Source organism: Vanacampus margaritifer, chromosome 15 (genome assembly GCF_051991255.1).
Source record: "Vanacampus margaritifer isolate UIUO_Vmar chromosome 15, RoL_Vmar_1.0, whole genome shotgun sequence".
Taxonomy (NCBI): Eukaryota; Metazoa; Chordata; class Actinopteri; order Syngnathiformes; family Syngnathidae; genus Vanacampus; species Vanacampus margaritifer.
The window spans coordinates 18975218-18998767 of NC_135446.1; the positions used below are offsets into that span (position 1 = coordinate 18975218).

General features: G+C 41.4%; 1 protein-coding gene across 5 annotated transcripts in view; it reads left to right on the top strand.

Annotated features, from left to right (window-relative positions):
• The window catches only part of anks1b (ankyrin repeat and sterile alpha motif domain containing 1B), a 77301-nt gene that overhangs the window by 40090 nt on the left and 13661 nt on the right, over window positions 1-23550 (top strand). For all 5 annotated transcript variants that reach the window (XM_077543689.1, XM_077543684.1, XM_077543686.1 and 2 more), the window contains 8 exons: window positions 3524-3657; window positions 5918-6131; window positions 11075-11562; window positions 11716-11850; window positions 12348-12417; window positions 14308-14414; window positions 17297-17395; window positions 17655-17807. In XM_077543689.1, coding sequence (XP_077399815.1) covers window positions 3524-3657; window positions 5918-6131; window positions 11075-11562; window positions 11716-11850; window positions 12348-12417; window positions 14308-14414; window positions 17297-17395; window positions 17655-17807 — 1400 coding nt within the window. The remainder of the gene's footprint in view (window positions 1-3523; window positions 3658-5917; window positions 6132-11074; window positions 11563-11715; window positions 11851-12347; window positions 12418-14307; window positions 14415-17296; window positions 17396-17654; window positions 17808-23550) is intronic.

The window sequence follows — 23550 nt, forward strand, 5'->3', positions numbered from 1 at the left end:
CTCATGGCTCAAAGACCCTTGAAAAAGAGTTTGTGAAGATGATGTAACTGTAGTCGATTGGGCTTTGGAAATATTTATTACATTTTTGTTTGCTTGGTCGGAACGTCCAATGTATTTTTATTAATTTTTTTGCACGTTAGGTTAACCATTGAGCATGATTTTAGTTTGGTGATGATGTAAGTGTATGATTCCAACTTGAACAATATGGAGGACCGAAAATGCCACAAAAAAAACCCCGAAAACCCCCCACTTAGGTCTGCCCCCTCATTTGAATAACATCTCATGACGCATTTCATGCTGTCAGTGTATGCAGCATGAAATAAATTAATATAAGAGCGAAGCATTTTTATTTCTTGATTGACATTTAAATCTATGTGTATATTTATTTTGTATTTCAACATTTATTTTTAGATTTATTTTTTGAATCTCGCTTATTTTTCTGTGGTTAATTGTTTTCACTATTCATGTATTTATTTTTGTTGCTTTTATATCTATTTCTATTTATTTTTTTAAATGAATTTTTTTGTTGCTTTTATATCTATTTCTATTTATTTTTTTAAATGAAATTTTTTAATTATATTTTTTATATCTCTTTTATTTTCACTATTTATTTTTTTTCTTTTCTTTTTTCTTTTTGTTGCTTTTATTTCTATTTCTATTTATTTTTTCTATTTAATTTTTAAATTATATTTTTTATATCTCTTTATTTTCACTTTTTAAAAAAATAAAGAAATTTTATTGGGCATTTTTGGCCCTCCATAGAACGATACGGTGATTTTGTAGTTGTGATTTTGAAAATGTGACAATTACGTATGATGACGACGATCTCACAATTAGCGTAACGCTGACTCATATGTTTGAATCGTCTGTGGCGCAAAAAAAGAAAAGTTTGCAGAACAATATCTGTGACATCATCAGTTAATCGAAATCAAGTCAACTTCATCACATTTTAACAAAAAATCTCTAATTGATTTCGCAGGGTAGAGCAGATCCTCGTGATCAACACACAAAAGCTGCGCGCCGATTCTCTATTTTTTTGCCACCTCGGGTCGCCATGACGACCCCACGCCTCGCCATGACGACCCTTGGTCTGGCCTCATTTGCCGTCTTGACGCCGAAGGCCTGCAGTGGCTCAAATGGCATCCAGACGTAACGGCAGGTGTCGGGAAAGGTCGAGGCCCATTATTGACTTGAGGCGGTCTTCAACCGGACAGGCCGAAGCAATCGATCACAGGGGAATCGGCTCATCGGCGTGAAGCTGTGGCTTGTGCTGCGATGCCGCGAGACGGGCGCAACTCGTCACGCATCACTTATTCATCAGCAGCAGCCGCTTGTGATGCTATTTGTGTGATGTGCGCGTATTTCGGGACGGCGTGTTTGTTGATGAAGACAAACGCTTTCTGCCTCCCAAAGCGAATTCAGGCCACGTCAGCGCCCCCCCCCCCAAAAAAAAGCCTCTGAACCCCCCTTCTGTCTCCCCCCAAAGCACACTTGGGAAATTAGCCGCAATGCTCGGCCTCACACGTACAGTAGGAGTCGTTTGTCTTTAGTGTTTGGTGAAAATACGCCCAGTTTGTAGACAGAATTTTTTTTTTGCCCCAAGATAAATGCGTCTTCAAGCTTTGAAATTTCAATTTTAAGTGCTTTAAGGTGAAAAGTTTACTCACTAAACAGTGAATGAATTATTCTTTAATTTATGCGGTTTAATGTATTCTTTTGACAAAAAAAGAAGAAGTACAGTACAGGCCAAAATGTGGTTTATTTTCATGACTATTTACATTGTATCCAAACTACGAATGAACAAATAGTTCAACAAAAAAGGTGAAATAATTGAAATCCCGTTTTAGATTCGAGTTTAAATTAGAATCTAAAACATGTTTTCAGAAAAGAAGTGTTTAGTTACAGTTGAAAACCCGTCGTTACATTGGCCGTCATTGACACATAACCGCATTTTCGGTGAGTACTTTATGAAGCGAAGCCTTGAACAAAATATGTGTATTTTTTTCCGAGGGTTCGCTATTAACCCATTCAAACCCAAAAACGTGTAAATACCTTTTTTAATACTTTGTCCTTCACTCCCAAAAACATATTTATATGTTTTTTTTATGCAACACCATACAGAAGGCTTTAATACAGCTTTTGACATGAAGAGGTGGCTTAAAGCAATGCAAGTTATTACAAAACATGGCCAGCAGGTTGCAGCAGAGTATAAGAGTTAGCATTTTCTTGAGAAATTACAACTTCATTTTTTTTAAACTAATTTGCTCCCCAAAACATAAATACGTTCTATTAATAAGTCTCCCAAATACGTTTTTATATGTTTTTTTAAATGTTTATTTTTATGCTAGAGCATACAGAGAAGGCTTTAATACAGCTTTTGACATGAAGAGGTCGCTTAAAGCAATGCTTTAAAAATGGCCAGCAGGTGGCAGCAGAGTATAAGAGCTAACATTTTCTTGAGAAATTACAACTTCATTTTTTTTAAACTAATTTGCTCCCCAAAACATAAATACGTTCTATTAATAAGTCTCCCAAATACGTTTTTATATGTTTTTTTAAATGTTTATTTTTATGCTAGAGCATACAGAGAAGGCTTTGATACAGCTTTTGACATGAAGAGGTCGCTTAAAGCAATGCTTTAAAAATGGCCAGCAGGTGGCAGCAGAGTACAAGAGTTAACATTTTCTTGAGAAATTACAACTTCAATTTTTTTAAACTAATTTGCTCCCCCAAAACATAAATATGTTCTATTAATAAGTCTCCCAAAGACGTTTTTATACGTTTTTTAAAGGTTTCTTTTTTGCTAGAGCATACAGAGAAGGCTTTGATACAGCTTTTGACATGAAGCGGTCGCTTAAAGCAATGCTTTAAAAACGGCCAGCAGGTGGCAGCAGAGTTTAAGAGATCCACCAGGGCCATTTTGCAAAAAGCTCTTTCCCCAACAGATTTGTGAATAATGATGAAACTTAGCTATATTCTAATGCTAATTACTGCAAAACAGAAATGGATAGAAATATACTTTTTTTTTCCTGATGAAAGAAGAGACGTGAGAGGTTCCATGTTTTTATAGCAATGGAACACAATATTCTATGGGCCTTGCAAAATGGGTCAAAATCCAGTAAAACAGCCGGGAGCGAAGGGGGTTGCTTCAGTGAAAATGGATGGGAGTGAATGAGTAAAAAAAAAAAGTTCAATTTATTTTACGCCCCAAAGACTACGCGGCTGGATAGCCGAGAGGTTAAGGTCGCTACGTGTGATACCAAAGTGTGCCGGCTTGATGGCAGATGTTTTAGGAGAGTTAAATGTGGAGAGTTAAATGTCTACTACTCTGTTAAACAAATCCGCTTAGTGAGTTAAAAATGCACTCTCTCCCAGTGTTGATTTGACTCTGGAAAGTGTGCAGCTATATAAACTTTTTTTTTTTTTTTTTTTTTGCTGTGTACGCAAACATCACATACACACGCACACATTATTAAAAAAAAATAATCATCTCTCTCTCTCTCTCTCTCCTTCCCTCCGCAAGGTCACTTGTCCCATGGAGCCAGCCAGGGGGTGCGCGGTGACCATGGCAACCACTCTACGGGCCCCACTCCAGACTGCTCACCCCCCTCTCCCGACACGGCCCTGAAGAACATCGAAAGAGTCATCCGCCCACAGGTACCGCGCACACACACACACACACACACACACACACACACATAGCAATGCTTGTAAAAGCGACGGATGCATTATTGAACATCACAACATCCACCTACATGCAGCTCACACCTGACTATACACACACACGCACACACACATTTCATTCTCTCCATCTTGTTGTGTGTTATTGATTTGTCGCATCCCCCTTCCAACAACCATCGAAGAAGAGCCTTTGAGCTCCTTATTTTTTTTATTATTTTTGGGGTAACTAGGAATCACTGCAAGCCCAACAAAAGTTCAGGTATCAATCAAAAGTGTCTCAATTACGGGATTATTTCCGGGTTGAGATCATCCGCCGCGATGGCGGCTATCTTTGGTCCGCTAACTAACGTGGACGGACGGGCGCCACGCGGTGCCCAGCGGGGGTGATGGCGCCGCTTGACGCTCGTTTAATCACTTGCATTGCTGGAAATTTCAAGCCTTTTGAGTCTATCATCACTTTGGAGTAGTGTCGCTAACGAATCTTTTTAAAATTTAAAATTCCCCTGATTATTGTTTATTAACCAGTGATTGGTGTTGATTTTGTACTTCTTATTTGTCTAGTGATAAAAAAAAAAGGGGGGGGGGGCGGTTGATGTTGTACTATGTTAGCGGTTTGGTCCTTGTATATAACAAAATAAAAACAGCAAATATTTTATTTTGATTCAACACAGAAACTAATCTCTTTTACAGAAACGCGCTATTCATGTCATTTTCGGATGTGGCTACAGAGATCACACTTATCCAATATTTATACAACAAAAAAACTTTCAAATTGAATGAATTGATGGAGTTTAACCTCTTTAAAATAACGTATAAAGCCCATCATGAAATTTTACCAATTAACTCATTTGCTCCCAAGAACGTATAAATATGTTCTATTTTAAATGTTTTAAGTGCCCCAATGACTGAATGTATTTATAATTTTTTTTAAATGCTAGAGCATACAGGAGGCTTTGATGCAGCAGAACGGTTGAAGAAATGCTAGTCATTACACAAACGCCCAGCAGGTGGCAGGAGAGCAAAAGAGATCAACCAGAGCCATGTTGAAAAAAAGCTCATTTACTCACAGTTCTAAATAGATTTGTGAATAATGATGAAACTTAGCTATATTCTAATGCTAATTGCTACAAAACAGAAACAGATTTTTTCCTGATGAAAGAAGAGACTCTAATCTTTCTTTTGGTAGGTTCCATGTTTTTATAGCAATGGAACACAATATTCTATATTCTAAAACAGCCAGGAGCGAAGGGGGTTGCTTCAGTGAATATGGCTGGGAGTGAATGAGTTAACATGCAAATCGAATAAAAAAAAAAAAGGGAAACAGATATTTTCTCCAAACCTAAATACAAGACAAAACAAAAAGAACAAAGTATTTTAATTCAAGGTGTCAATTTGTGGAACAATCTGGATTATAGAATTTAATCATCTCAGTTTTTTTGAATTTTTAAAAATGTATAAATGCATAATTATTGAAAAAAAACAAAACATATATATATAGCACAAGGTCATGCCGTTTTTGACTGCTTGCTGTCATTCATTTTGTGTAAAAGAATGAAATAACATTTGTGGATTAAATTGAATTGAAAAATAGATGTCGATTAATTTGAAAATTAATTACTTGTCGATTAATTGATACATTTTGACAGGTCTAGCTTTATACTGACTAGATTATTGTCATTGCTGAAATAAATAAGTATAAAAAACTTGCACTGGCATGTGCAATCAAGCAGCACAAAATGAGCAACAGTAATAGTGAGATCACAGCTGACTAATGAACATCTTCATTAATCACTTAGCTGCTGAATGTGTGTGCGTGTGTGTTTATCTCCTCCCCTTCATCATCTGAGCTTCGTTTACGGCGACACTGGCCTCCGGAGTGTCGCCGCGCACTTGCTAACCACTTCCTGAATGTCTCTGTCAGCATTTTCTGCTCGTTAACACACACACACGCGCAAGCACACACACAAGCATTGCAAGTCCGGCTGAAGCTTTGGTGGTCACAACCTGAACTGGCAGCTGGATAATGAACACGTCGCAGCTGATTAAAGTGGGATTAATTAGCTCTTATACCACACCAAAATGTGTGTGTGTGTGTGTGTGTGTGTTTGAATAATAATTAATTGACAGGAAGTGATGGTGATTAGCACATAAGTGTGAATTTTGCTACTATTGGTGTTGACCATAAACTCCATAAACATTCGAAGTAATCGAACTAATCGAAGTAATCTCCCTTCAGCCCAAACAGCGCACGTCCCTGTCATCCTCTCTGGACGTCCAGCGGCCCGTCAACCACAGCTGCGAGCCCAGCGAGGTCAGCTCGTCCCTGGGCTACGCCAGTTTCAGCACAAGCCCCCCGGCCAGCCCCCCTCTCAGCCCCAACCAGGACCAAGACCAGGACCAGGACCGGGACCAGGACTCGGCCGGGTCCAACGACGACTGTCCGCTGGCAGGTAGGCTCCAAAAATGCTGCAGCTCCTTGGTGGAGGTAATAACGAGTTTGCCTTTTCCTCCTACGTGCCTTTTTCCGCGGTTTTGCTTCCGTGCTGACCTGCTCTCGCGTTGCCACGGGAACCAGGATTCTTGTTGTCATGGCGAAGTGGCGGCCGTAGCGTTTGATGGACAGATGCATAAAGACGCCTGTGTGTTTGTGAGTGTGGTTCAGAGGTCTTTGCGAGACTTGAAGCCCCCCCCCCCCCCCCCCACACACACACACACACGCTCGTCTAACACACCGTCCATCATCCAGCATGCTATTTTTACTCTTGAGGTGTTTTTTTTTTAAACATAACGAGCTGTCACTGGCGAGTTGTATTGATCACGCGTTTCTCTTTGAGGGTTTTTAATAGCATGCAGGAAGTGGCTGACGATTGACGCGAGACGTCCCTGTGGGGCAGACGCCAGGTCAGCCGAGTCGAGCAGTTTGTTTTTGATTGGTTGGACTGATTAGTCACAAAAGGAAGCCTTGGATGTGGTCAGTTTTTTTTGTTTCAATTCGATGGAATTCGTGCTGATCCTTCTCGTGTGTCTTGGCCACATGGGGGCAGTGTATATAATTATTTTATTTAATTATTTGATATTATTATGTTTAATTATTACATTTAGAACTAGGGCCCAAAGAATATGCATTTTTTTAAGCCAATGCCAATTTTTGGCAGAAAAAAATACAGATTAATCTGCCTATTATTTAAATATATATATTTAATGCATAAAATGATTCCTCCCCTCACCCAATTCCTTTGAATGGGATCCTCCTTTCACTTTTGGGATTAGCGCTAGGCTAGCGATGTTTTAAAAACAAAGCATGTTTTGAATTTAAACATACAGTGGATGTAATTGTTATTGTCGTGTGTTTATTAGTTTTACATTTGCGTCCAATTGTGATGTCATTAAACGGCTTAAAAGACACTTAGGGACAACAGAATAACCAGAATAATATACGCTACACACTTGCTAGTTGCTAATGCTACGCAAGCAAAATGCTGCATTCAGGGTACTTTCACAGGGTCGGAAAGTTCGGTTTTCTTCGATGATTACGTTTTTAGAGGAACATAATCGGCTATTTGGCCCAATTGGCCGATTCTTTTGGCAGATCTCTGAATTAATTGTGAGTTAACTATTCAAGTCATGCGATTAATTACGATAAAAAAAATGAATCGCCTGACACCCCCAGAAAAAATAATCTAGCATCAATGCTAGTTTTGTGAGCCTGTCTATGATGTTTTTCCTTGCTTGTTAGCATTAAGCTAAGCTGACTTTCTGTCTACATTTTAGGTAATGTCTCAAGTCCACACATCTTTTCCACACTGTTGTGCCTTTTCTAGAAGTGACTTTCTGCAAGCTTTTGATTGGTTCGAATGACTTTCAAGTTTTTTGCCTTTGTTTACCACGTCATAATTTTTCTCCCCTTCAATTTCCTGACTAATTTATCTCCATTTTATACGACCCTGGTTGGCTTCATCTCACTCTCTCTCTCCCGCTCTCTCCGCTTATTAGCTTTATCAGGCCTATTGTGGCGTTGCCGTGGCAACACGTGGCTTGAGAAGCCAGCCGCGTACGTACGTGGGTACAGCAAAGAAAGACAAGAGAGGATTCAAAGGATGCCAGTGCAGCAAGTGGGTGAGAGGAAGAGAAGACGCGCTGCCAAAACGTTGCCGAACGAGGTTTTCCCGGAAGGTGGAGCGACTTAAGCGCTCGCCGATATTCCTCTTCAGCCAAAACATTTATGCAACAAATCTCCCAACCTGAGTGGGCGGCGGATTTAGAAGCGGCAGGCAGTACATCCATCACGGAGGCTTATACGTAACAGTGGACCCCTTGTGGCAAGTGTTGCCATGTCATTGAAATGTGCTCCAGGCCTTCAGAATATTATAATTTAAAATAGTTTCAGGAACCAATAAGATTTCAGATATGCTTGATTAAGGCCAGCTCGCTTCTGTCCTCTGATTGGTTGGTCAGAACTGTTCGACTAGCAAAACTGCACAAAGGTGATCTTTTGTTTTGCCTGCTCATTCTGGTAACGAGCTGAGCCGATAAGATGGTCGTCAGAGCGGTTTGTCTTCCCGGACGCGGCAGCAACCTTCTCTTTGAACGCATCAGCAGCAACCCCCCCAAGCTCAACAAAAGCGCACACACGCTCGCCATTAAAGTGATTTATTGTATTTTGGAAGCAGCTTACTCGGAATGTATGCGCCACCTCCGTGACTCGCAGCCGGGAGATTTCCAAATGAGGCTGGCCGTTTTGTCAAAAGCGCCGCTGCCGGAGCACAAATCTCGGCGCCTGTGACGCTAATCTCCGACACAGACGCTTGCAAATCCCTCAAAGTGCACAGAAGTGTGAGGGCAAAAAAAGAGTAGAGGGGGAAAAACACATTTCTTATTCTTGCACTTGAACATAACATTGTCTGACTACCACCTCACTTTTTTTTTTCTTTGGTTTCAGGTTAAAATATTTTTACAGCATTTTACTCTGGAAATATCATCAGTAACTCTCCACACCAGCAGGTGGCAGCAGCTTATGTATATTTCACATTTACACAGCAATAACTTATGTATTTCTTTCTTACTTATTACCCTGTCGACCGCGCATTCATGTTTGATCAATTTGTCGCATTTTTTGCAATTCAAAGCATCTTGGCCACACCCACTAGTGACATCACACCCCCTAAGCTAGCTGAGTTAGCCAAAATCGCAACATCCTCACAAACGTAGATAAATCCCTTGTCTTGAGAGAGCGCAACTTGTTAGCCTAGCGTGAGGTTAGCGCCCGAGGCCTAGCGTAATGACTTCCCGCGCGGCATCTCCGAGGAAATAGGCCTCTGTATTTAATCTCCGGTGCTGACTGGCTGGCAGCTCGGTTATTACTTTTAATAACATTCATCCAGAACGAACATGCCACTATCTGAGATTTTGCATCACCTCCTATGTGTTTATGTATTTATTTGCGCGGCTTTATTTATGGACGCAGCAAACAGCGGCCCAATTATGCATTAAGATCCTCCTCCTCAAGGACGACAGTGCATAAATTACATTATGCTATGTTCCATTTAGGTGTGTACCGCCTGGCGTCCTTCTAGATCCACTGGGACTTCTCTGTCAATTAGCACCACCTGTGCCCTCTTGTTTGCATCATTTCCTGTCAGGTGTACAACATACAGTATGCATGGTGGTTATATAACACAGAAATGCTGAATATGGGAATAAATCATCTGTGTCAGTGATATTTGGCTTCATAATTAGAGAAATGAGTCTAAAGTTGCTCACGTTTATTATTTGTGTCTAAACTTGTCGAGCATTTCTGCGGTTGTTTGTCATGGGGCGAGTGTAACTTGTGCAAACAACAATCCTCGTTGGCGACTACGTGCCGCGACCTGTATACACATGCGCATATATGTGCGTGTCGTCAATGTTGGGGGGGGAAAAAATGTGTAAAGCGAGGCAAACGCGGCGTTTGTTAGTGTGCTAGCGCTACGTGCTGTCTGCAGGGTCTACTTTAAGGTAAGCCACTTTTCGTCTGGAACACACGCACCGAGAAACACACATTTACGCCCCCGCTGATTTGATTGCTGTCAGACGAAAACTTGTATTTTTTTTCATCCGTCCCCACTTCTCTCCTCGCGCTCATTTGAAAGCTAAAGGCACTAATGGAGCTGCGGCTCTTTGTTGCCCTGGCGACGGAGCCGCTCACCTGTTGGCGATTGAGCGGAGGCGCGCGACGTGCAGCCAAACTTTAATGATGCTTCTACGTACGCTCGTACGTCACTCCGGAGCCACAGACCTGATGCCGTGTTGTTATGGTGATGTTATTTTCTGTGTTTATGCTGTTTTCAATGCAGAATCATGACTTACAGCTGGACAAGTCTTCAATCAAACAGAGTGATGCGGATTTTCTGTTCTTCTATTGACTTGTGAAACAAGTGGTGTCCAAAAATTTGGAGGGCAATGTTGAAATTCCACCAAAATCAGCTAACAACTGCATCTTTTTTATACATTCCAGTGGGTTTTTTTTCTGAACGGCTTTCGATAAGGCAAATAGTTTAGGATTTTCCAAGATTTTGTGTTGGTTTGACCCTGTAACCCACCCGACAATAACAACCCCTCCACTGAACTGCAGTCGGATCCCATCTTTATATTCAGAAGAAAAACAAGAGTCTGTCCTGAGCTCACCATTTTTAAAACAGTTACTGTCTAGCTAGTTACTATCTATCTATCAGGCTAGCTAGCTAGCTAGATAGATAGATATATAGCGAGATAGATAGATAGCTTTATCCCCCCTCCCCCCCGCCAAAAAGCCTTAAGGTGTCTCTCCAATGATGAATTCACACATCTTTGCACCACTTCAGACACTTGAAATTCAAACATTCAAGCTAGCTAGCTTAAAAGCTTTATATCCCCACCATTTCCCATCTATGTAGCTATTGAGCTATCTAGCTAGCTAGCTAGCTTTTACCCCCGCCCAAAAAGCCATAAGTTGTCTCCCAATGATGAATTCACACATCTGTGCACCATTTCAGACACTTTAAATTCAAACATTCAAGTTAGCTAGCTTAAAAGCTTTATATCCCCACCATTTCCTATCTATGTAGCTATTGAGCTATCTAGCTAGCTAGCTAGGTATATCTATCTATCTCTCTAGCTAGCTTTTACCCCTGCCTAAAAAGCCTTAAGTTTTCTCCCCAATGATCAATTCACACATCTGTGCACCACTTCAGACACTTTAAATTCAAACATTCAAGATAGCTAGCTTTATACCCCCACCATCGAAAAAATAAAAAAGCCTCTGGTGTCTCTGCGATGATGAATTCACGCATACATGCACCACTTCAGACACTTTGTATTCAAACAGTCAAGCATAAAATGAAGTCAGGAGTTGTTCTTCTCCTTGTTTTCTCTGCAGATGACGGGCTGTACCATCGTGACCCGTTGCAGCCACCGCTAGAGGACCGGCGGAAGAGTCACATCCCGGAGGAGTTTGCGGGCCTCCTCCACGGATCGTCCCCAGCCTGCGAGACGCCGGAAACGCCGTACCACCTCTACAGCCCCAAACCTCGCAAGCACGCCCCCACGAACCTGCAGCCGCCCGATTCGAACCTTGCGATCGCATCGGCGACCCAGAAGCCCTGCGGAAAACCCCAGGCGGTCTATCGGACCGTGTTCCACACGAGAGTCAACCAGGACCTGGATCGACGAATCGAGTCGCTCTGCGGAGCGAACGGCGAGGTCGCCCAGTGCGGAGGAGGGAGCGCGCCCAAGGGTCCTGGCTACGACGAGAGGGCCTGCACCCTGGGCAGGATGAGGTCCATGCCCCGCAGCGTGCTGGACCTGCAGCTCTCCAAGTCCCTGTCCAAGTCCGACTCCAACCTGGTCGCCGTGTCGCCCATACAGGTGGACACTGACTTTTCATTCAACCTTCAAGGGTTAATTGCACTTTGAATGGCAAAAAACAAAACAAAAAAATTGTAATCAAAAATTTGTAGAATTTAGTAACTAAACATGTTATGTTTAAAAAAGCAATTTATTATTATTATTTTTATCCAGGAGGAGAACATTTGGGAGTGTGGACCTCGTGGCCAAGGCTCAGCAGGTTCGGGTGCAGGCGGCGGCGGCGGCGGCGGAACCACACCGGCGGGAAAGCTGGAAAGAACGCCCTCGTTCACAGCTGAGTGGGAGGAGGTACGAGCTAATTGATGGATACCTTCATTAACATCACTCAAAAGTATTGGGACAGACTTTCTACAAGGTCAGAAGCAAAGAAGTGTCCAAAATGAAGTGCAATTAAGATTTTAATATCACCATCCGTGGAATAATTAGTCAGTCTACCGATGACGCAAAACGAATTCCACATTTGCGGCGCGCGTTCGTTAGCCGGTCGCCGCCGCGAATTAGCATATGGAATTTAGCATAGTTCCCGGCAATTAAGGCGACCTTTGCGGTGTAATTGCGCGCGGTGGGAGGGCGAGATGAGAGAAAGTCCGGGAGCAACGCTGCGTTCAGTGGAAAACCGCCGAAAAGAAGGTGGCGGAGGAAAATGTTGCATTATTAGCGACGTTATCTTCCAGAGCATTTTGCTCATTAGTTAGCCGGATGTACTTCACTGTTTGTTTGATGCATCTTATTGCTAACATTGCGACAATTTTTTTCAAACTAATCTCTTTCGTGTGTTTGCTCAGATCGACAAGATTATGAGCTCCATCGGGGCGGGAATAAGCAGCGGGTTGGATGTGGAAGAACACGATTCAGGTAAAACACACACAAGTACCAACAACTAACGGTTACTGGTACCTTTGAACAAGAAATGTGATACTAGGAAAAGACAAGCAGTTCCAGTGACGTTTTTTTAAAAAAAAATTTTAAAGCTTATATTAATAACTGGTAAAAAGAAGTTGTCATGTTCACAGAAAAGTTCATATTTTAAGAACATTTCTCCAATTACGTTTTTCATGTAATATTATACATTTCCGGCAAAATATTTGGCATTTTTCTGGGAAATAAAAGTTTCAATATTACAAGAAAAAAAAAAAATTATATTAAAAAAAAAAAAGTCTTATTATTACAAAACAAAAATGTCATATTCTGAGAAAAATAAGTCATAATTTTTCAGGAAAATGTCCAATATTTCTATGAAAAGTCAACCTGCAAAAGGTTTAAAAGAAAAAAGTTTAAAGAAAATCATAAGAAAAAGTTGTGGCACTATGTGAAAAAAGCTTTTTCAGGAAAAAAAGTTATGCAATTGTGCACAATAAATACAGTTCCTCAAAAAAGTCGTAATATATATATTTTTTGAATGTTTGATGAAAAAAATCATATTACAAGAAAATACACAAGAAGCCTTTAATACTTCACAATGGCTGGGTTTAAATATCTTCCCTCACTCTTTTCCAAAGATCTTAGAGCCATTAGTGCTGTTGGAAATCAACCTGACTTTTTTTTTAAACAGACGTGCTGCTTTTAATATCGTGACATGACGACGATAATATTGTGGCAGTTTTAATACATTATCTAACTAAACTATTATTGTCTAAAAAAAACAAAAAAACAGTCACTTTCAGTCTTGAGGCACTATAATGCAGCACGGCTCCTGCAGGTTGAGAAGGAGGCGGAGTTTTACAACATTTCCCAGACAGTTAAAAAGTGTTAATAATAGATTTGCCACAAAGCTATTTATCATCCCTTTTAACTGCTTGACATCGTGGGGGCTGACCAATCATATACAAATGAGGAAATGCCCATATTTGGACATGATGTTTCCACCTGACAACGACAATATGCATTTTTAAATGCCTGTGTTCTCATTAACACCCCATCAACAAACTTCCTTTTCTTATGTCAATCCAAAGCCTCCATTTACCATGGTTACCCCCCCCCCTCCCCAACCCCCCCACACACACACACTAACACACACACACTTTTGTGTACGTGGAAGAAGGTTGGCCGGGCTTGTAGACAAAGACGCCTGGAGATGTTGCGATGGCTACCGTGCGCAGAGGCAGCGCAGTGGCGATGGAGGGAGAGTGAAGCAAAGAGGAGGGCTCAGAGAGAGAGAGAGAGCGAGAAAGAGAGGAGACAGCAGAAGCATACAGATGAACGTGGGAGTCCTCGACGAAGAGAGTCGACGGCGCACAGCTCCATCCCTCTCTCTTTTTGCAAACGCACACGAGCGGGCAGGCAAGGGAGCGCAACAGCTGAGCGAGCGAGCAGCTGCTCCCAACACACGCGGACGGACGCCTCTCGCCCGCGGATCTCGACCTCCGTCCTCATCCGGCCAGCCGCCCTCCTGGCAGGATTTTACACCCAGGACCAGAGCTCTTTTCTGGATACAACTTCTGCAAGCGCCCCCTCCTCTTCCAGGCTCCCTCCATCCGACATCTCGGACCAGTTAACCCTCGCACCTTTCCACGCTGACCCCCCTGTCCCCTCCCCCTGCGCCCTCACCATGTTTGTAGCCTAGCCCCCCACCCCTTCCCCCCCTCCCCTGTTGTTTCCTCGCAAAAGGCATGGCTGGCTCATTTGACAGCCACTTTGCCCGCCACAACATGATGTGGCAGTGCCAGCTGTCCCAGCCGGACTGCCGCTGCTACCGCGTGGACGGCTACTCCCTTCTCAAGCGTCTGCCCCTGCACCCCCTCATAGGTCCCCGATGCCCGCTGCAGTCGGTGGGCCAGTGGCTGGACTCCATCGGCCTGGTCCAGTACGAGAACCACCTGCTGGCCAACGGCTTCGACAACGTCCAGTTCATGGTGAGTGAGATTTGGCTGTGCGAGTTGTCGGATTTCCTCCTCGTTGCACCCACGCCGCCAGCGCCTCCCACGCGCGGCGAGCCAACGCCGCAGCTCGGAGCTGCAGACGCTGCCCGTTTTTTTATTTTTTATTTTTATGTTGCGCGGCCCCTAGAAATGAATAAACATGGCACACGGTGGAAAGCACCTGTTGCCTGCGGATGCTCGACAGCAGTGGCGCAGGACCAGAGACTCTTTTATCGATACAGATTGCTCTCCGCAGGAATTGATCTCGTTTTTAGTTCAATTATCGCACATGGAAAGAAATGAAGTGGGGAAAGAGAATCTTGTTCCCGTGGTAACTGCAGTAAGTCTTCTCGCACGTGGTGGGTGTCCTCGACCTCCTCGTCTCTGTTGTGATGTCTCCAGGTGCACGTTGCAGCAATGATGTTGTAATTTGGGAGTTTACCACTAGGTGGAGCTCAAAATGAGTTTTGCTCGTAGGTGCTACTATGAGTCTTTATCACATTAAAAAAAATTTTTTAATCATCTGTGTAATTTTGTACGTTTTAAAATATAGTGGAAGATTAAATTTTTTAATTTTTTAAATTTATTTATCTTTGCTGAAATTTTGCCCCAGTCTTCATAAATCTGCTCCGTTTTCGTTGCTAGCTGCAGTATTAAAGTTTTACCAAAAAGGGGTGCTAACACACAATAACAGGCTTCCTTAGGGACTTCAATGCCAGTATTATGTTCATTAATTCATTCAGTTTTTTCAGTTATATAGATTTGTCATTGTTTTCTCTAACTATAGTTATTGCTTATAAAATTTATTTTTGTGTTGGTATCTTTGGGAGTCTAAAACGAATTAATTAGAGTTACTTTACTTCCTGTGAGAAATATCGTTTTGGTTTTCGTATGTTTTGGTTGGTCAGACTTTTTGAACCGATTGATTAACCTGCGACCGTCCTCTATACAGTCGATGGAAGTGTTTTGAGATTATGGTTTGTGTCATATTTTCTCAGTTCTTGTTAAAATACACAAGAGCCTCCAAAAAGTTGTTTTACATGTTAAAAATCGTCTTTTCTACTAGTTTATCATCGCATCTTTATACAAGCGTTGCTTAGGAACACTGTATCCTTAGCGTTAGCCGCTAATTAGTGTGGTTAGCTTTAGCACTCAAAATACACAAGTAGAGAGAAAAGGTTAGAAAATGTTTTGTTTTTAAATGACAGTGACGGTTAAAATTGTTGCATAGCAACCATTTATCGTTAGCACTCACCTCTAATTAGCATGGGCATGTCCGCTAATCTTCATCAACCAGACGAGGACAGAACTTCATAATTATTTTTCCGATGGAAGCTCGTCACCAAATGCGATTGGACGGCGAGGATGTGATTAGGTGCGTACCTAATGAAGTGTCCGATGAGGTTAATTCATGAATTAAGTCAAGGACACGAAAATTGCTATAAAGAGGATGTATATAACAATATTCCAAATGCTCATCGCTCTCTTGATATCTTCTAACTTCACATCCTTGTCATGCATCTCCATTCTGGTCTTGACCCTCCGCCATCGAGCAGGAATTTTAATTTGGCAACTATTGTGACGATGACAACCCAGCTCGCTCCTCATGAGATTGATGAACCGATACGCCCGTTGCATACCAGAGTAGCTTGCCAAAGCCGCCCCCTCCCAAACCGCCGCCATCAATGTGTCTTCCATATCGCTATGCATACTAATGAATACACTTGAGCAAATGGGAAATGTGGGAATCATGCCAATGAGAATTCCCTTGGAGTTCTCTGCGCAGCCACCAGAGGGCAGACAATATGCTGTGATGTGTTAAACCAGCTTGATGACATCACAACTACTTATTCATCGCCATTGAAATGAATGAAAATCAGTTCCAGCCTCTCAAAAATAACATTACAGTAATTGTAATGTTTTTAATGAATAAATTAGAACTGCATTTATTATAGTAATGACATCATTTAATACAATTAATGATTCATTTTCCTCATCCTGATGTGCACCTTGGCCACCGGGGGGCAGTATAAGACAGAAACATAATTTGTATACTGTACTGGAGACTCAGCTCGTCCCTGCTTCTCAGTACAGCAGTAATATTTGCATTTCTACACCGAGGATAAAGAATGTATGTCGTACGGTATTATGTGTTGCTGTACTGTTTATGCTTAGATCGCTGTTGCTTGAAGGGCCCAAACAATTAAGCAGACAATATTAACTTTTTTATAATATGCAAAAATTTGCCAATTTATTTATTTTTTCCTTCCGCCCCAGCCAAAGAAATTGCCCGATTAAAAAAAAAAAAAAATAATAAATTGGGGGGGTATTTTTTTCTGACTTTTGTAAAGCGAGACAAATATTTAAAAAAAGGACAAAAAATATTGTAAAACAATCAAATGTTCTGCCTGTAATTCATAAATATCAGCAGATTATCAGAATTTTATTCTGTCAAATATCCGGGGGAAAAATAAAATTATATATTTATATATCGGCATCGAACTAAAAAAAATCATGTCCGTCGAGTCCTAGTGACAACACTGCTAGCTATATATGCTAATTGTTAGCCTTTGGCGCTTCCTATTCTAGCGATTGCGGATAATATGTGTTTTTAAATGCTTTGCCATGCACAAGCGTGCAATTCGGCGTAAGATGGCAGCCAATAATTGGCACTTTTTTTTTTTTTGCTTTGAGTTTTGGAAGGTATCGACTAGCGCGGCGCTGCATAATGAAGCCGCCAGAGTGCTCTGCTCGTCCTCACACCGAGTGCTTTAAAGTGGGAAAAACTAAAGCTGTAAATTGGCATCAAGTGCAAAATGTTTGCTCAATGTGAAGCACACTAGCCGCTAATATGGTGTTTGTGTGTGGTGGCGCAGGGCAGCAACGTGGTGGAGGACCAGGACCTGCTAGAAATCGGCATCCTCAACTCGGCCCACAGACAGCGCCTCCTGCAGGCCATACGGCTCCTGCCCAGGGTGAGTCGTTAAGCCACCAATTAGGGCTCTTTGCACACTAAGCTCTATAGAGTGCGCATGACAACATAATGAAGATTGATGGGCTTACTTTAGGCCTTAAGTGCCCTCCAATGAAGTAGTAGACAAGTGTCGAGTTTTGGGATAAGCAGATTTTATAGCAGCACTTTACTGCAGTCAGCAGTTCCTTTCTCACAGCCACTGAGGAACTTACCGCCACATGTGACGATCAAACTTTTGAAAAGTGTCTCTTTGGTGGCAGGTGAGGCCAATCGGCTACGACGGCAACAACCCGACGTCGGTGGCCGAGTGGCTGGAGTCCCTGGAGCTGGGCGACTACACAAAGTCCTTCCTGGTCAACGGCTACACGTCCATGGAGCTGGTCAAGAAGATCTGGGAGATTGAGCTCATCAACGTGAGTCCGAACTGTCTTTCCAAAACGCCTTCGAATCGATGAAATGTTCACGACTCACTATCGGATGCGCTTGGGTGTCTAATTATCACACCTGCTGTTCTTGTGTGTTTATGTGCTTCTGGAATGCGTGTAACATTCCATCGGGGTGGGGGGGGGGGGGTCGTCTGTTCTGCTTGCTGCTGCCGCTGCATTTCCTCCCCAGTGGAGGCAGCGCTGATGAAGTGATCAGCTGGAGGAGGTGCAGAGAGCCTCGTTATATAAGCATGTGGGCCGCAAGATGCTTCAGAGCGTCAGGGATGCCGCCCACGTGCTGTGTGTGCGTGCGCGCGCATGTGTGTGCGTGCGCGCGCATCTGTGGGATGCATATGTGACACGCAGAGAGTGCGAAGGAATACTGACACTCTACGTATACGTCGAGGGCACGCGTGGATTTACATAAGTCTTTGGCACGTCATGGGAGTCTGCCAGATATATATCTACAGGGTGTCCATGAAGTCTCTTTACCATTTAAAAAAAAATATTAAAAATTAAATTGATTAGATATTTTATTCAAATTTGTTCTATTGTATTCAGTGTTTATTAAAGTTTTTTTATCACCCTCAAGAGAAGGCGCAATGTGTCTCATGGTTTATTGAAACAAAATCGGATATGAATAAAATATCTAATCAATTGCATTTTTAATAATTTTTTGAAATGGTAAAGAGACTTTATGTACACCCTGTGTATATATATATATATATATATATATATATATATATATTTTTAGGCTGTTCAATTAATTGAAATTCAATTTCAATTATTACACTCCACAATTACAAAATCAGCATAATCGTAAAAAAAAGGATTATTAATACTATTTTTGTTGTTGTTTAAATTTACACATTCGCACCTTTAAAAAAAAAATAAAAAATTAAGTAACTATTTTAATAAATGTTGTTTCATCCAAAAGGAACTTGTGTATAATTATAGTGTTTCATTTAAATATTTTTTGTACCAAAAAAATAAATGACTGCACAGTGCACATGCAGTGCAACTTCCAAGTTTTGCCAACATAAATAAATAAATGAATAATTTTTATAAATATATATCATTATAAATTGGTCCAAAAGGAACTTACATAATTATAGTGTTTCTATTTTTTAAGTGGTCTTAATATTTTTAAATGTGTAAACATTTTCTTGTTTTGTCCCACAAAAAAAGATATTGTCCTACTGCACAGTGCACAAGTTGTACTCCAACTTCAAGTTTTTGCCAACATTAAAAAAAAAAAAATATATATATATATATATATATATATAATTATAAATATATACTATTATAAATATATATTATTATAAATATATACTATTATAAATATATACTACTGTTTGGTCCAAAAGGAACTTACATAATGATAGTGTTTCTTTTTTTTTTTTTAATTGGCCTTAATATTTTTAAATGCTTTAACAGGATCAAGTGAATTTGTAGTGCAGTAAACTGCCACTAGAGGGTGTACAAGCACGCAAAATAAGTCATTACTTAGATGGATTCTCCAGCTTTTCAGTAGGAGCAGGAAGTGATGGTTTAATTCCAAAGGAAAGTGGTGGCTGCAGTCCAGTAACGTCCACAAGATGGCGCTGCTCACCTGTCACATTTTTGGCGCTCAGGAGACTTAATTTAAGATTTGCTTTCGTTTTGGAGTGGAGTGAAGACAGGAAGTTGCATGTAGGCGACGACCTAATCTGGGTCCCACTTCAAGGTCACATTTGGCCACTTTTAACAAACATTCATGGTGGGTTAATAGTTTTTTTACAGTGTACATATTATTAGTGCACATACACAGATGACTTAAGTGAGCAGCACCACCTTGTGGACGTTTGTTGAAGGTGCACATCCCTTCAAAATAAGAGCAGTGGTTTTATTTTGGAATGGAGTGCAGTTAGGAAGTACAAAACGGCCATTTTAGGTCCCTGTTAGGTTAGAGTGGGATTCTTCCGCTTCTTGGCATGTGAAAGCCTGTTCTGCTTTGTGTGTACGTGCGTGTTCGTCACAAACAAGGCCCGACTTGTCCGGCGCATTCCCGTCACACTTTTTTGACAAAAGTGCGTGCGTGTGCAAATATGCAAACAAGTAAAGCCAGGACTGTCTTCCTCTCTGGCGCCGGGCGCTAGCCTGTTGCCATGGCGACTGCTGGTTGCCGTAGTGACGCGGGATATGGTACGATAGCAGTTCATTGAAGTGTACTGGTCTAAGCGCGTGTGTGTGTGTGTGTGCGTGCGTGTGCGTGTGTACCTGCACGACGCAGGGTGGCCCGCTGCCAGTGATGGCGAGCAGCGTGTGTGCGCTTATCACCTTTTCTGTCAGGACTCCAAGCGGACAGATTGTGCGGCGTCCCGCTGCCAGATGGTTCCGGGCCTTAAATATAGACGGCGGGATCAAACCGTACACTACGCGAACCCGTTGTGGTGTACACTGCCATCAAACCACCACTTTTTCCTTTTGCATGGACTCCATCCTTCTGTTATCAATGCAACTGGATCAAATGTTGATATTGTTGCACCGACTCGTCATTTATTTACCGTATTATTTAATGTGATATAATTACGACACATTTCATTTTAGCATGTTACTTGTTACGTAATCGTCAGTCAGGTTTTTCCTGGCTCAAAATGAGGCAAATGTAGTATCATCTTGACTATGATGGGCGACTACCGATACCAGGTCTTATTTTAACTCATTCACTGCCATTGACGGCTTCAGACGTCAAAAATTCCACTTTAACAAGAGTATGAAAACCTGGAAAAAAAGGTTTTTATTGTACATTTAGAACAGATTTTTTTTTAAATTTGTGATTAATCATGAGTTAACTATTGAAGTCATGCGATTAATTACAATTAAAACTTTTAATCGCCTGACGACCTAATCTTTTCTTTTTTTGAAAAAAGATTTAAAAAAAATTAAAAAAAAAGATAATTAAAAATTAGGCCGTCATGCGATTCCATTTTTTTATTGTAATTTATCACATGACTTCAATAGTTAACTCACGATTAATCTCAAATTTTATACCTGGTCTAAATGTACAACATTTTTCCCCCTAGGTTTTCATACTCTTGTTAACAAAAGTGGGGAAAAAATGTTAAACTAATAGAAATAGTTCAAATGAATTTTTGACGTCTATAGCCGTCAATGGCAGTGAATGAGTTAAAATAAGACCTGGTATCGGTAGTCGCCGTACTGGTAAGTACATATTATATTGTAAATGTAGTTCAGAGTTCCAGTGTTTCCCACACCGTGTTAATACTTGGGCAGCCCCCCCCCCCCAAGTAAACTGGACACCACCCAAGAAGTTTTCAAGAAATTTTATTAAAAATATATTTAAAAAGAAAAAAAAACGTGTTGCGACCGGATGTACCGAATGTAACGTTAGTTCGCTTCTGGATCGTGAAGCGAGATGAGACAGGACTGAGACCAGATTTTCCGATACATCTATTATCTTCACATCTTTTGAACAGTATAAAGCTACATGACGCACATGTGACACATACCTTCTTCTTTCATGTTAAAAGTAGGAATGAATGTCACTTGCGCAAGTAGTGACTCAAACGTCTTTTTTTTTTTTGTTACCTCCTTCAAGGCACGCTTTTCCCGTTTCAATCACCCTGCCGCATTGATTTTCCCCCTTCCCCGCTACGAGGCGATCGTGAATCACGTTGCGTCGTAGTAAGCCGACGGACGCCATACGAGCGCCTGGCCCGCGTCGCCATAGTGATGAGATGGAGAGGAAGAGGAGGAGGAGGGTAGAGAGAGCGGGAGCGAGAGAGAGAGAGAGAGAGAGATCAGGCAGAGACATGCAGCCGAGCTGCCGCAAGCTAAGAAGAAGAGGAGCTGCCGAACGAGAGGGAGAGGCGACGCCGTTCAGGAGAACAAAGTGCAAGCGGACAAATCTGCCAGGACGACATCTTGACGTTTAAGTTTTCTTCGGGGAAGGTGAGCGCCGTTGTGTTTGTAGGCTGTTGTTGTTTGGAGCGTCTTTATCGTGACTGCTGACTACGATGATCGTGTGTAAATGGGGGAGTGGAGTGAGGTGTGGGGGGGGGGGGGGTGGTAGCGAGGGCCGTAGTGGTCGAGAGAAGGAGTTCAGTGTGTCCGGACATCGCTTGCTCTCTCTGGCAACACGTGTTTTGTTTTTACGGACGGCCTCCGGAACTTCCTGGACTGGAGGCGTAAGACCGGTTGTCCTTGTGTGAACTTTGACAGACGGCCAACGCATGTCAAACTTTTCACAGCAGCAGTAAAAAAAAAAAAAAAAAAAAATTAAAAATTACAAATATTGGAACTATCCGTCAGACTATGAAAAATGTGGAGTGAGATAATGACGCTCAAACTAACGCTATTGTCAAGCTAGCCTACTTTAGCCGTTGGTTTTGGTTTTGGTCGACGTGTGCTTCCCGGCCTTTATTTGGTCAAGGCTTATAATTGACTTCTGAAAAATCTTACAACAGAAACAAAAATGTCGAGCCAAATCCTCACATTCCCAAAATCGCTACTTTGCTAACACATCGGTAATTTATCACGTCATTGATTAAAATGGTCGATCACGTCGCCTCCCCCCCACCCCCAACGAGACAAAAAGTATTTTTTCACAAAAGCAAACAATTGAGGTTACATCATCTTGTGTGATTCAAAAGAAAAAAAATAAATCGACTTTCTCAAATGGCTCGAACAATTTTCACTTATTGCCTAATAACATCCAGACTTCCAATCTTGATGTGATGAAATAGCGCACAGCTCCCACACAGAGAGGGAAGACGTCAGGTTTGAACACTTCTCAGGCAAGAATTTTTCTATACTTGAAATTGGTTGATAATGTGTAAAAACGACAATATATATTTTATATAGATATAAAATGTTTTTTTTGCCCGACAGGGATTCATCTCAATTAATTCATATGTTTATGTGAATTATGTCGATTTTCCCATTTAGCACAGTGATTCTCCAAGTGTGGTACGTTAGCTCCCTCTACTGGCATGCAAAAATAATCATTGAATTACATTTTCTGACTGTGTGTGTTAGTGGAATTGTTTTTCAAGTGGGATTTTTTTTTTAGTGTACAATAGCATTTAATTGTTCTACCTGTCACTGCACGTCACTGGCATCGTTAGATATGATAAACCACCAAAAAAAAAAAAAAAAAAAAAAGATATGATAAACCACCAACAGAGCAGTACTCTACTCCAAATGCATTAGAAACTCAATTCCAGAATCACAAATAAAAAGATTTTGACCCAGTTCATGCATTATTCATCAGTTCACAAACAGCCTTGTTATGGATTTGGATAGCTTTTGTAGTGATTTTTCTTCAGTTTCTTCTTTTTTTTGTTGTTGCTCTAAATCAGGCTGCAGTGCAACTCGAGAAAACGTCTAGCGATAGTGTGGCTAAAAGATTGAGGTAGAAAAATTGTTGGCACCTAAGATGCTCTTAGTGATAGCGTCAACTCGTCACCTTTATTTTTAAATTAAAATTATTTTTATTTCCGTTCAATAAGAAACATCGCTTCTGTTTGTCAACGTTTTGGTTTCAGTTTCTCAATTGCTAGCATTAGCATTGCTGCTCCATCTCATCCTATTGATTTGTGGTTTGTTAAACCACTATTGGAACACGAAGGCTAACCTAGCTTAGCACTAGAACAGATTTGTATGTTTCGAGTGTTGAAGTGGCTACTCCTTTGGTTACTAGTGTTAGCATTACCGCTACTAGTCAGGC